At 39.9% G+C, this 13,947-nt stretch overlaps 1 protein-coding gene across 3 annotated transcripts in view; it reads right to left on the bottom strand.

Annotated features, from left to right (window-relative positions):
- The window catches only part of LOC113409506 (golgin subfamily A member 4-like), a 111,811-nt gene that overhangs the window by 19,669 nt on the left and 78,195 nt on the right, over positions 1–13,947 (bottom strand). For all 3 annotated transcript variants that reach the window (XM_026663503.1, XM_026663501.1, XM_026663502.1), the window contains 4 exons: positions 9,142–9,246; positions 2,651–2,671; positions 2,363–2,431; positions 1,524–1,599 (listed from right to left, as the gene is read on the bottom strand). In XM_026663503.1, the coding sequence (XP_026519288.1) occupies positions 1,524–1,599; positions 2,363–2,431; positions 2,651–2,671; positions 9,142–9,246 (271 nt within the window). The remainder of the gene's footprint in view (positions 1–1,523; positions 1,600–2,362; positions 2,432–2,650; positions 2,672–9,141; positions 9,247–13,947) is intronic.

The raw sequence follows: 13,947 nt of genomic DNA, 5'->3' as shown, positions 1-13,947 counted from the left end.
CTTGACACAGATCTCCTACCACCTATATTTCAGCATTTGGCCTTAGAAGGCTTAAATTTTGCCCATTTTTATGTCTCTAGTATTCCTGAACAGGATGTGACTATTACTTCTCACACACTCGAGAAAGTGTTAAGTACTGAACTTTTTCATACCACCCTCATTTCTTGGGGAGAGTCGTCCCTCTAAAAATTCTCCTTTTCTTCTTTTGTTTAGCCTTTAGTTACTGTCCCCCTATTTGTCTGCTCCCACTCTCCTGACCTTTTCTTTGTCATGGTTACTGAGTTTTTTAAGACCGCTATTAGTCTTGAGTGCATCCGTCAGGTGACAGGCTTGGCTTCCTACACTTTATGACGGTTCTATTACTAGAGCTCTGGGCTGCAGCTCCCCTCTTTACCAACTGTGTTAATCTAACAGGCCCAACTGTGTTTGGCACCTATAAGCCTTTTTCTTCAGAAACCTGTGACAGCAGCTAATTAAAGTGATTCAGAACCAGCTTCTTCAAAATAAAGTAGCATTTAATTACCAAAAGGAACACAGCATTTAGGAAAACAGGTTAACACATGGCCTTACCTAAACTTAACCTCTCTATCCATAGTTCACGTAGGTCCAGCCTAATCCCAGCTCTCTCTTGGGAAACCCAGTTTGCTTGCTACAGTCTCCCTGTCTCTCGGTCAATGTGTTTTTCTTGCCCAAGTGTCAGCCCTCACTGACACTCCCTGGCAGTCTGTGGCTATTCAATCCCCAGCCTTTTCTAGACCTAGGGACCTCTAACATTTTTGTGTTCCCTCTGATATCTCTTCCCAACCTTGGCAAAACAGCTGTCACCTGGCTGGGGCCAAACAGTCACCTCTTCACCACTATAAACCTGGCTATTATATCTGAGTATTAGTTGGGATGCTCCATACCTAGACCATTATTTTACCTTTCCTGCTTGGTTACTTTAACAACCTCATAGTAAGTAACAACACAAACACAAAGACATGCACCATATTCATTCAAAACAACAGATATTTCCCTGTTCACCTCAGTATTTTATCTGTCCAAAGTAACCTACAAGATTCCTGAGGCACGGCTATGGTTTACTGATTGCACTGCATCATGCATGTGTATAGGGCTATATAATAAAATGCCACCCCATAATCAGACCATAGATTTACAATCACATACTTTCAACTTTGTGTGTTTCACTGATTGCTGTGCTTTTTTGTTCTGTTTATTCCTGACTGTAGAGAGAAATAAAGCTCTCAAAAGCTCTGGTAGAGAGGTTACAAAGCTCTTATAGTGGTGACACAATAAATATAACTATCACAAAATGTTCATGGAATCATGTGACAGCTCTAATAGGACAAAATATGAGCAAGATTCCATAGTAAATCTCACAGGATCTTGCACAGCCATTATGCAGTTACTGAATGTCACATTAGACAAAAAGATTAATATAACATTTTCAAACTATGTGAAGTGTGACCATTTCCTTTGAAGGACTGTTTTATTTACTATGTGGGGAAATAAGTTTTCCTTACCTCTGTATGGTGATCCAACAGCTGTGACATACACGTTTTTCTCATAATTTTTCAACTGGTCTTTCAGTATATGAATCTAAACAGTCACAAAAGGACGAGTGATGAATATAAACAATTAAAATTAAACATAACTGTTTTCAGATATGCAACATGAACATCTCAACCATCCATGTAAGTGGGACGCTTTGTTTGTATAGAAAGAAAACACTAAAAACTGTTTCCATACAGGACTATTCAGAGGTTAAAGAGTACAAAACTATGAAAATTACATTTTAAGGCTAGCTGTTAAACAGCATTTAGCTCTACTGTGGGAGGGGGGAAAAAAAAGAATAAATTGCCATGGCTTGAGATGGACACTAGATGGGGTGGGCAAGTACTCTGAGGTTCTTCCAAATATTCCCTCTCAAATGTTTATCTGACTGGTTCCTGCTCAGGGTACAAATGATCACCATATGTGGGGTCGGGAAGGAATTTTCCCCAGGTCAGATTGGCAGTGACTTTGGAGGGGTATGGGGTTCACCTTTCTCTGATGCACTGTGTGTGGGTCACTTGCCAGACTTATCTGAGTTCTTATTTAATCAATTCCCTGCCACTGCAGGGGCCTCAAGCAGCGGTGCACCGCAGTCCCCACTACTGTCTGCCTGGGGCACATAATAGTTTAGCCTGCTGCAGGCTATAATACTTTGGTTTAATGTGGGTTGTTGGGTTTAGTGCATGTGTGGCGCTGGTGCTAGCTGTGATGTACAGGAGGTCAGTCTGAATGATCTGGTGGTCCCTTCTGGGCTTAAACTCTATGACTTTATGAACACTATTTCTTCTTATTCAAACAAGACCCCTACCTGCTCTATGAACTCCTGCTCTTTCAACTTTGAATCATTGACAAGAGTTGTCTTCTGTGCTAGCTGTATCTGAAAGAAAAGCCACATATGGGATTCATCAATCAAGTATTGTACATACACTGCACATTTTTGCATTGCAAGTACATTTTTTTCTTGTTAAACATTTCCCCCCCCCCCTTCATCAGTTAATATATGCAATCCTAAAAACACCACTTCTAATCACAAGACACTGAGGAGCACAATTAAACATCTAGATAGCACTATGAACCAATGAAATTCAAACCTTACCTGAAGCTCTGTTATTGTTACCTAGAACAAAAAAGACACAATTAAACACAATGCTTTTCATTTGCATCTTTAGATATAAAATATAAAACTACCACAATATCTTTCTAAAAGAATTCATGCCAGCATGGAGAATTACACTGGACAAGAAAACACAGACGTTAAGAGATAGTAGCAGTCAATTAAGGATTAATCAGTCACCTAATCAGGGTTCTTTGTGTTTGTGACTGATGACAGTAATAGGGATCAAAATCACAAAATTACGTGTATACTCAAATTTAAAAATAAAATCCTGTAAATGTACTTCATCACTGTTACACGTATCTAGAATGAGTAATGCAAGTTACGCTTTGAATAACATTGGAAGGAGTATAACCAATTTATTCAGCTATGGCCAATTAACTTAATTTTAATGTAAAGGCGAAGAAACTAATATGTCCAATCTCTACAAAACAGATACTGTGTAATAATGGCAACTAAATGCTCATAGAATACAGTTCAAAGAAAGTCTAATTGCTGTTAACCTTACTGGGAATACTATATACTTTATACACACATGCTATTGATATATTTATATCTAATTATGTAAATTAAACTACGTCTTTTAGCTCAGAGTTACTCAGGGTGTTACTGGAAACGTGTAAGGTAAATTTTCATATGACAATAGCTTCCTTAGCCAAAATATTGTTACCTTTGAGAGTTGTACATTTATGTAGATATGCAGATTACCTGAGCTGGTTACTTCCAATCTTTTTAAATGCTTAGGGTTTTTTTAAAATTGATAATGCTGTATTAGTTATACATTTTGCATATTGGGTTATATTAAATGTCAGTGACCTTAACTGGGTGTCAACACGTGTGTGAAATTTATTGTAATTTTTAAAATACAGATCTTGAAAGCGTAAATCATGGCAATATAGGAAAACGAAGGTTGGTTATTTGTAACTGGAGTTCTTCAAGATGCATATTCACACTCTCAGGGGATGCGCCAGCCTGTGCAGCTGAGAGGATGAAACCTTCTGGTAGCAGTGTCCATCAGAGTGCCCCGGTGCCCCTCTGACCACCCACCCGCACTGTTCGAGCACGTTCTGAGGGGATGTACACTCACTGCTACCTCAGTTCTTTCCACTGTTAAAGTGGAATTCCAAGTAATACCAAAATTAGGACTCCGCAAGAGTGGGGAAGGCAGGCAGGGAGTGCAAATACTCATACAAATAAATAGCCTTGGTTTCTTCTCCAAGGGCCCCCTCTGCATATTCCTACTCTTAAGAAGTTTGGCAAGCAGTACATAAGATGGATGCAGGGAGAATCAGTCCTTATTAAAGAATGACGAGAGCACCACTGCCAAACCGTGTGCCAGATCTGGCTGCCAAATCCAATGCATAATGCTTCGTAAAACTGTGAACCAAACTCGACATAGCAGCTTTCCATGTTTCAGTAAGGGAATATGTTTAATGCATGCTACAGATGCAGCAATCGCTCTAATAGAATGGGCTCTAAAACGAACAAGAGGAGAGAGTAAAGTCTCTCTATAACACTCTTCAAACACTGTCTAACCCATCCAGAAAAAGACTGTGCTGAAATGGCTTGAACTTCAGAGTTACTCACATGAGATATATAACTCAGGAGAGAAACTGAAGTTTTTAGTTGTAGCCAGATAATGTAAGAGTGCTCTCGCTGTACCTAAGGAATGTAACCTACAGGTGTATGAGGTTTTGGAAAGAATACTGGTAAATTAATACTTTGATTTACATGAAACTCCAATATCACTTTAGGATGGAATCTGGGATGCAGTGTAAGAATCATCATTTCCTTATAAAAAGCAGTATAATGTGGGTCTGCCATTAAGGTACGTAGATCACTAACCCTTCTAGCACAAGTGATTGCTATCATAAGAGCTGTCTTCATAAAAGATGTAACAAAGAGCAGCTCACTAGAGATTCAAACGGGGGAAACATAAGTTGCATTAAAATTCAAAGTTCAAATTTCATGGAAGTAGACTGTCCCATACCGGCAGATACAAATTCAACATGTGCGGAAAATGGATTTTCCATTAATGGGAGTGTGAAACTCTGCTATTGTGGCTAAGTGGATCTTAATGGAGGAGACAGACAAACCCAGTGCTTTCAAGCATAGTAAATATTCTAAAATAAGTTGCATGGAGGCTGAACATGGGTCAATATTCTTATCTGACATCCATATAACAAATCTTTTCCACTTAAAATTGTATTTTTTCAGCTCTCCTCTCCTTTTCAGATCTCTTGGAATTATTGGATCCTCTTGTAAAAGAAGGACTTGAAGTCAATTTTGTCATTCGTTTTGGCCTAAGGAGTAAATGTGCTGCAGATAGCACAGCGTGCCAGGGAATGACTCTCACCTTGTCATTTCAGACACCAAACATGCACACCAGATGGCCTGAAAGACAGCCTGGCATGACACACACCTCTTAAACCCATGCTGCTTTGCACTGGGATCCACCAAAAGGAACTAGTAAGTATTCCTATTCCAAGATAAAACCCTAATCTAAAACTATCCTAACTATAAAACTTTTTAACAATAACTACTCTAAAAAGGCACTTATATTACTATGGATCTGCAAGATCTGGTGAGATTCATGTCCTTTCACTGCTGCAAGTGAAAGCAACTAGGGCAGCAATAGGCACCACATCCTCTTTTATAGCCATGCTGTCAGAATGTGCGCAAACACTGACGGTGAGCGTGGGAGGGGCGCATGAGTGCTGTAAGGGCTTGTTTACACTGGCACTTTACAGCGCTGCAACTTTCTCGCTCAGGTGAAAAAACATCCCCTCTTCTCCTCCCCGAGTGCAGCAAGTTTCAGCACTGGAAAGCGCCAGTGTAAACAGTGCACCAGCGCTGGGAGCCACATTCCCAGCGCAGGTAGCTACGCCTCTTGTGGAGGTGGTTTTTTTAGAGCACCATGACTATGCAAGCCATTTTAGCATTGCCAATGTAGACTAGCCCTAAAAGGCACTTCTACCAGAAGGTTTCAATGTCTCAGCTCCACTTATCAGTACATCCCCCAAGAGTAGGAATATACAGAGGACACTAGATGACCCTTACATAATAAGTACATAAGGTTTTCAACTGTGCCCCAGGATGGAATGCAGAAGGGAAACAACTGCTTTCATGGGCCCTTCATGCGGGGGGTCAGACTAGATGACCATATTGGTCCCTTCTGACCTTAAAGTCTATGAGTCTATGAGGTCAGCAAGACAAGATTCCTTAACATTCAGATTGCAGGTGAGAAGTTCCCCTTCTGCATTCCATAAAAGATGTGCTTTTGGGGAATGTGTGATCCCTGTGGAGCTCAAACTCAACAGGAGCAGGAGCCTGCCTGAACAAGCACCATCGCTTTTCTGTTAGAGTTCATTTCTAAAAGTTTCAAACACCCCAGGTGAAAATTTTAGATGTTGGCATTTGGTGAATAATTATTTTATCTGTCATGTCAGAGAATAAAAACAAATGTTATGGCAAAAATATTATACTTACTTTAAAACTAATTATACTATGTGCAAGCTTTGGCTTAGATCTACATTTACCTAGTGTAGGAAGTGTTACAAGAAAGCGAACAGAACAACAGCTAACAAATATTAATTCCTAATAAGGAGTAGTTTTAACTTACTTGAACCTGAAGACTGAACAGTTTTATCAATTTAGCAGAAAAAATAGCAAAAAAGAAAAATGGAATAAAGAATATGGATAAGGACAGAAAGAGCAAGAGAAAATGAAGGGTAGTAGGGGTCATAAAATATTTTACTCATACAGGTTCCATTTATTCTAAATGCATCATGGGGGAGTATAAAGCTGACAAAAAGTCCACTTAAATTTATGCAAATATGTACACAATTCATGTGAATTTATATACATTCATTGGGGGGAGGGATAGCTCAGTGGTTTGAGCATTGGCCTGCTAAACCCAGGGTTGTGAGTTCAATCCTTGAGGGGGCCACTTGGGGATCTGGGGCAAAATCAGTACTTGGTCCTGCTAGTGAAGGCAGGGGGCTGGACTCGATGACCTTTCAAGGTCCCTTCCAGTTCTAGGAGATGGGATATCTCCACTATTTCTATATGGCCCACTGGCGCTGCACAATTTGCTTACCCAACCCCTCAATGTTGCAAAGGTACACCATTACATTAGGTAAACAGCAAAGCTAGTTTCATAGGAAAGCAACTCCAAAGTGAAAGGGGCTGGGAAGAACAACAAAGGGCAATAGCAAAACAACTTTTAAACCAAATAGGGGGAAAAACCACTCTCCCAACATACACCTCACAGCCACACCACTCTTTGGGTCAGGGAGTGAAAGAATGGTGTCCTAATAACTATACATCTGCAAAATAAATGGAGCTTCATTTACACAAGGTCAAAAGGAAGGCATTACAAATATTAATATGACACATGAAAACAAAAATTAAACATCAGTGACCTTAAAATGTCTTCATCTGAATAGATCATCATCAAGTGTTGTCTGTACAAACAATTGTAGCATTTCTCCATCAGGATAACAACTATGTAATGAAGGTTCATTCTCAATGCATCAGCAAATAACTTATGAATGAACAAATATGTACCAATATGTACGTAAATAAAAAGTTCATATGTCATCAGCTTGGAGAGATGAACATGAAGTTTGTATACATATTGTCAGAAAAGAATTCAGCTGGGATTTTCAAAAGAGCATAGGGGAGTTAGGTGCCCAGACTCCATTGAAATTCAGTGGAATTAGGGCACTTAACTACCTCAGGCTCCTTTAAAAATCCTATCCTTATTCTGCAAGTAAACTTAGATACAATGATTGTATTTACACAGGCACTTTGAAAAAGACCCAGACTATTGTTCCTATGGACACATTACTATTTATTGGTTAAACAACAAGGCTATTTACCAGCAACTGGAGTTCTCCTAATTGGTTTATTTCCTCCACAGATGGGACAACTCCTTTGAGTTTCTCCAAGGCTTGCCGTGGAAACTCCAAGGAGTGAGGAACTGTGGAGGAGATTCCAAAGAGAGAGAAAATTAGTAGTTTACCATGTTGCTCTTTTTTAAACTCTAAGTGGGTATATCTTTATGTAGAGACAATTCGCAACAAAATAGATTTTACATCTCTATGCCATCTTTGCACTTCTGTGGAAAGTTAAATGTATAAATGTAAATAAAAAAACACAGTTGCTGGCACATGGATTTGATATAATCTGCATGATCTGTAAATTAACATGATGACATATGCTGTTTAGCAGTGGTTCTCAAAGCCAGTCCACCGCTTGTTCAGCGAAAGCCCCTGGCGGGCCGGGCCGGTTTGTTTACCTGCTGTGTTCGCAGGTTCAGCCGATCGCAGCTACCACTGGCCCTGGTTCGCCGCTCCAAGCCAATGGGGGCTGTGGGAAGGGCGTCCACCACATCCGTCGGCCCACGCCGCTTCCCGCAGCCCACATTGGCCGAACCTGCGGATGCGGCAGGTAAACAAACCGACCCAGCCCGCCGGGGCTTTCCCTGAACAAGCAGCAGACCGGCTTTGAGAACCACTGCTATATAGGATTAAATGACTGCTTATTTACAGAATATTTGTGTGATGTTTAAATCATTGGATTAAATAACAAAATCATGAGACCTAGAGATACATTTTTCTGTTGTGTCTCAATACTTTAGGGCTTTCTAAAGAGTGTATTAAAAAAAAAATCACGGTATCTGGCATATTACTATAAATAGGTGCAATAGGGCTGGTTTACAATAGTTTAATTCAAGGCCTTTTGCTTTTTATACTATTTTTGTAAATTAATTTAAGGGGTAAGAAAAAATTAAAATGTATTTTATCTTCCAGTCAAAATCACACAAAGTCATTTTAATAACATCACTGATGTAATTTATGATGCTCTGTCTGAGGTATCAAATACTTCTAATGCCTCCCATTGGTTCACAGGCAAAATGAGCATTTTTTGTCAGATGAAAAAAAGAAAAATTGTCCCTCTCAATAATTTGTATTTTTCCCTATTAAGTGTAATACTAGTTTTAATACTTATATTCTATAACTCAACTACATTTTGATCCTGTTAATCTGCCTTTATGAAGTGTACATCCATCTTTCCATGAACAAAAAATTGCTTAATATCAGCCCCTATTTGAGGTAGAGAAACATTTTTATGTCCTTTTGAATTCCAATTCCAAATTTCATATAATCAAAATGGGCTATTTTGCATCCTCTTGAACAAGTTACAAGTGCTTCCAGTGTAAAGTCAATGTTTAAAAACAAAGGAGCAGAGGGAAAAAACAACCAATAAGCAAACTATTAAAACAAGATCAAATTAAATATTGCACAACTTGTAGAAAACAGACTGGTCAAAGAATTCAGAATCGCACAAGAAAGCCAAGACCTGATATATAAATAGAACCCACGTCAATTAACAGCTACTACAGGGTCTCATGAAAACTGTGAAACTAATGCCTAAAGTTACAAGTATAAATATTAATGTCAGCTCACTTCTTCCCTGCGCCTATTCTCCTCATCTGCCAGCTTTTGTTTGTATTCCTTCTGCAGCTGTGTTTGCAGCTCATTTACTTTTGCTGTCATTTCTTCTTCACGAGCCTTCAGAATGAAAAATAAGTGCATTAATTTACATAATACACAGTTAATGTCTAAACACTTAAAACCTTCTCAGTGGATTAGACAAAAAGCACTTACAATATAGCTCAGCTTCATACAGAGAGGAAAATAATCAACTTGAAATGCGAAGGCTCTCACTAAAAGTTTAGGACTATTCAATTTATATTACCATGAAAATGAGGAATGACATTTAGGGACTTACCAGATAATACCGGCAAAACTTCAATTGTCAAACACAAAAACAATTACTGTATATACTTGTTCATTAGCCCGTTCGTTTATAAGCTGACCCCCCCCAAAATGGATAGGTAAAAATAGCAAAAACTGTATGACCCTTTCATAAGCCGACCCTATATTTCAGCGGTTGGAAAACTTTGGCTCCCGGCCTGTCAGGGTAAGCCGCTGGCGGGTTGGGACGTTTTGTTTACCTGGAGTGTTCATAGGCATGGAGCCACTCAGCTCCCAGTGGCCGTGGTTTGCCGTTCCCAATGGGAGCAGCGGGAAGTGGCGCCACTTCCCACAGCTCCCATTGGCTGGGAACGGCAAACCGCGGCCACTGGGACCTGAGGGGCTTTGTGCCTGCAGACGCTCCACGTAAACAAAATGACAATGTATTAGATATTCAATTCAATGATTCCATAGAGTTTAAAATCATCAAATTTTGGTGTAGACCCGTTTATAAGCCGACCCCTGCTCTTTAATGCGTCACTTTTTAACCAAAAATATTCGGCTTATGAACGAGTATATACGGTAGTTAGCTTTTTGAAAATTTTTAGTAAGGATTATACATCTTTAATGTGTACAAAAAAAGGCATTCAAATGATATTCAATATTTCTAGAAGGTGTACAGTAGGTAGATCAATGTAAGCAAATAGATATTTTGTGAAAGTGACATGTCATGCAAACAAAATTTTCTATACTCTATCTCCAATTTATTGGCAAAGACTGGGGTTTAATCACGTCTTGTCTCAAACATTTTAATTCTCTCTACGGTTGTACTAAAGCTCTGTTCTTGGAACTTCGCTGAGGCCCTAACGCTGTGGTCAAGCCATTTTTGATTCAGGAAGTTAGACCATCTGACCTCTTTTCAGACTGCATGATTCCCTATCCACTGAATTTAATTAAAAATTGCCATCTTCGTTTTCAGTGCTATTTTCCTTTCCCTTACTTTTCTGACCATATAGCCCATTTCTCCACTTGCTCATTCTGCTCCTCCAATATCGGTTTCGTCTATTCCATCCCAATGACTTTTTGCTGATGGGAAAGGGGTTTTCCTTTTGTGCCCCACTTATCAAGCTCCAGACTTTGTCTATGAGCTATTGAAATGTTACCCATCAAGCCATGCAATCAAATCTGTTTGCGTCAGTATAAAATTGACATCAAACTTCTCTATCTTTCCATTGCTTTGGTCCCCCTGCCCCAGGTGGCGGTGCTTTGGTGCCCCCCCAAAGCGGTGGTGCTCCGGCTTTGGCCCCCCCATCCTGGGGTCATGTAGTAATTTTTGTTGTCAGAAGGGGGTCGCGGTGCAACAAAGTTTGAGAAATGCTGATCTAGTCCATCCCATTGTGCTGAGGCGGGATTAAGTATATCTATGGTAGCAACTGTTCTCATCATACTTACCAAAGACTGAAAAGACAAGTAACATCACTGTGTAGCAGTGAAACAGGTCATCCCTATTATGAGTTTCAAAATACTTTTCCTGGCTTGAAAAGAAGAATAAAAGTCTCAAGGTCCTTCGTGTAGCAATGCACACACTTAGCTACTAGCCCTGACCCCCCTCTTTTTTTTTTTTTTTTTTGGCAAGATGTACACACCAGTAAACCTCATGCTTTGCCCCAGAGTGAGTATCCTGGAAGTCTGAAATTGTCTGTCATACATATTACAATACAATTCCAACATTAAAATGTCAGTAAAGACGCAGTCATAGAATAGTGCACTATGATAGCATGAATCAGACTATACACTAAGTAAAACTATTTCCATTTCATTAAAGGAATATCACTCACTTAGAAAAAAAGATTGGGACTCTTCTGTTCCAGAATTTCTTAACGATTTTAGCTTGTCGACTTAATTAATGGTCCCAATGTCAATAAATCACTTATTTACTTCTCACCAGCATTCAAAATTTTAGAAACTATTAATCTGCCTCCAATAAAGATGGCCAGTAAATACAAAGCATTTTATCTGTATGGCAGAATCAGAAGCATATAGTTTAACTGTTTTTTGGGTGCAGAGCTGCTTGGCCGCTGCTTAGCTGCGCCTCCACCTCGGAGCAGCTGGGACAGGTTGCCGCTTGCGGTGAGCCACCCGAGGTGAGTACCCCCCTGGATCTGGCACCCCCTCCCACACCCCAACCCACTGCTCTGAGTACCCTCCTGCACCCAAACTCCCTCCCAGAGCCTGTGCCCCCCACAACCACTCCCGTGCCCCAACCCCCAGCCCCACACCCCCTCCTGCACCCAAACTCCCTCCCTCTTAGTTAACCGGCATTTTTCACGTACTGGCACCATCCATTCCCCCAACATGTCGGATAAAAGAGATTTTATTGTACTTATGTTAATCTATCTGTTCCACTGCACACTTAGAGTGGACGTTCAGAGTACCACTCAGAGTACCTTTCCCAGGCCTGAACAAGAGCTCTATGTGGCTTGGAAGCTTGTCTCTCTCACCAGCAGAAGTTGGGCCATTAAAAATATTACCTCACCCACCTTGTCACACAGAACAAAAGCATTTTCTTTTTTTTTGGTAGCAGCATTGTGGACAGAATGCAGTGGGGCATGGAGACAAACTGGAAACCAGAGAGACAGGTTATAGTAATCTAGACAAGAGATAACCAAGGAGTGGACTAAGCATTAGCTGCAGAGATGGAAAGGAAAGAATGTATTTTAGAGATGTTACCAACAAAAACAAACAAACAAAAACAACAGACAGGATTTGGCAATAGTTTGTATATGGGAGAAAAATGAGAGCAAAGATTCAATTATAACAATTTACCAAGAGAAGACTCTAGGCAAGATTGCAATATTGTGTATCATAAACTATGATGTACACTTTGTGGCTATGTCTCTGCATACCAGTAAATACATTTTGCCTGAGCTCTGCCCTCCATTTTTTCCCTCACATTCCAAAGCAACTTGTCGTCTCTGATGAAAGGAGCATCTCCATATTTAAAAGAATTAGTAGTATGGCACTGGAAAGTGCAGAGTTGCTCCTAGCAACATAAAGTTGAGAGCATAGTCCAGGAAAAAATGAACACCACTACCCCGATATAATGCGACCTGATATAACACGAATTCGGATATAACACGGTAAAGCAGTGCTCCAGGGGGCGGGGCTGCACACTCCGGTGGATCAAAGCAAGTTCGATATAACATGGTTTCAGCTATAACGTGGTAAGATTTTTGGGCTCCCGAGGACAGTGTTATATCGAGGTAGAGGTGTATTAGGATCAGAGAAATTGTATGGCTGAAAGAAACTGAGGTTGGGATGGAGTGATGGTGGCTTTTTAGCATGGCTAAATGTTTTCACAGTATCTCCTCTTTCAAAAAAGAGATAAAATAGAGCACACTGGATCTACCTTAATTCTAAAATTGCAACTAGCAGCAGTGATTAGAAATTTCTGGAGGGGAAAAAGAGATACTGCAAATATTTAAGCCAATTTTATTTAGTAAAGGGCAATGATCAAGTTTACATCTCCAATTTTATCTACTCTCACATAACTATAATCTCCTTGGGTCTGTGCACCAGACTTAAAAAACAAAAACCAACAACTCCCTTGCCCCTCCCCACCCCCCCCAAAATGATATAAACTAGCCTTCTGCTGCTGAAAGTTATAAAACACATACCTCACTGAATAGCTACTGCTTATGCATACCCTTACAATATTTTTTTCTGAGTACTGCTAATAACACAGCAGAGTAGAACAAAGTCAATGATGCCCCTCCCCCACAACTCTGAGCTGTGCTTTTACTGATTAATCTAAAGTCACTGGATTCACCATAGATCCAGATACATTAACTGATATAGTCTTTGTTTCATACTGAATTTGTATTCATATAAACAGTACACGAAGCAATACTAAGGGTCCTGAAACCAAATTTACAGAAAACATATTACAACCCATGTTAATAAACTCTGAAAAATTGGGTTGAATAGTATACCTGAAAACTATGAAATTTTATCCATCCCCAGAAGTACCTAATAAAGTAGCATTGAAGAGATGCTAAAGCAGGAGCCAAGAGCTTCTTTGGGGACAGACTGAGGATTTGCCTACAGAGGGAAACTGACCAGCACAGCTAAAGTGGAATAATGTATTCAGCTACACCTATGCCAGTATAACTCCCTCATGTGGACACTATTCCAGAATAAAAATGACTTTATTCCAGAAAAATTAACGGAGCAATTATTACAGAATAAAGTCACTTTTATTCCACAATAGAGAGCGGCCACACAGGGGAGTTAAACCAGAATAGCTACAATGATTATTCTACAATAGCCGGTCAGTTTCCACATGTAGACAAGCCCAAAGAAGAGTGGAGGACAAAGGTATACAATGAGGAAGAGTGCAAAGATGAGGAGGGATAAGCAACGAGGAAGAAAATGGAGGGCTAGAGCAGGGATCTGGACCTCAGACCCCTGCAGACTATCACATGAAGAAACGGTTTTAAGAACATCTATTTCACA

The sequence above is a fragment of the Terrapene carolina genome, unplaced genomic scaffold (genome assembly GCF_002925995.2).
Source record: "Terrapene carolina triunguis isolate 2854851 unplaced genomic scaffold, T_m_triunguis-2.0 Scaffold33723, whole genome shotgun sequence".
In the NCBI taxonomy this organism is placed as follows: Eukaryota; Metazoa; Chordata; order Testudines; family Emydidae; genus Terrapene; species Terrapene triunguis.
The sequence above is the reverse complement of the archived record's forward strand: the minus strand, read 5'-3'. Positions and strand labels throughout refer to the sequence as shown.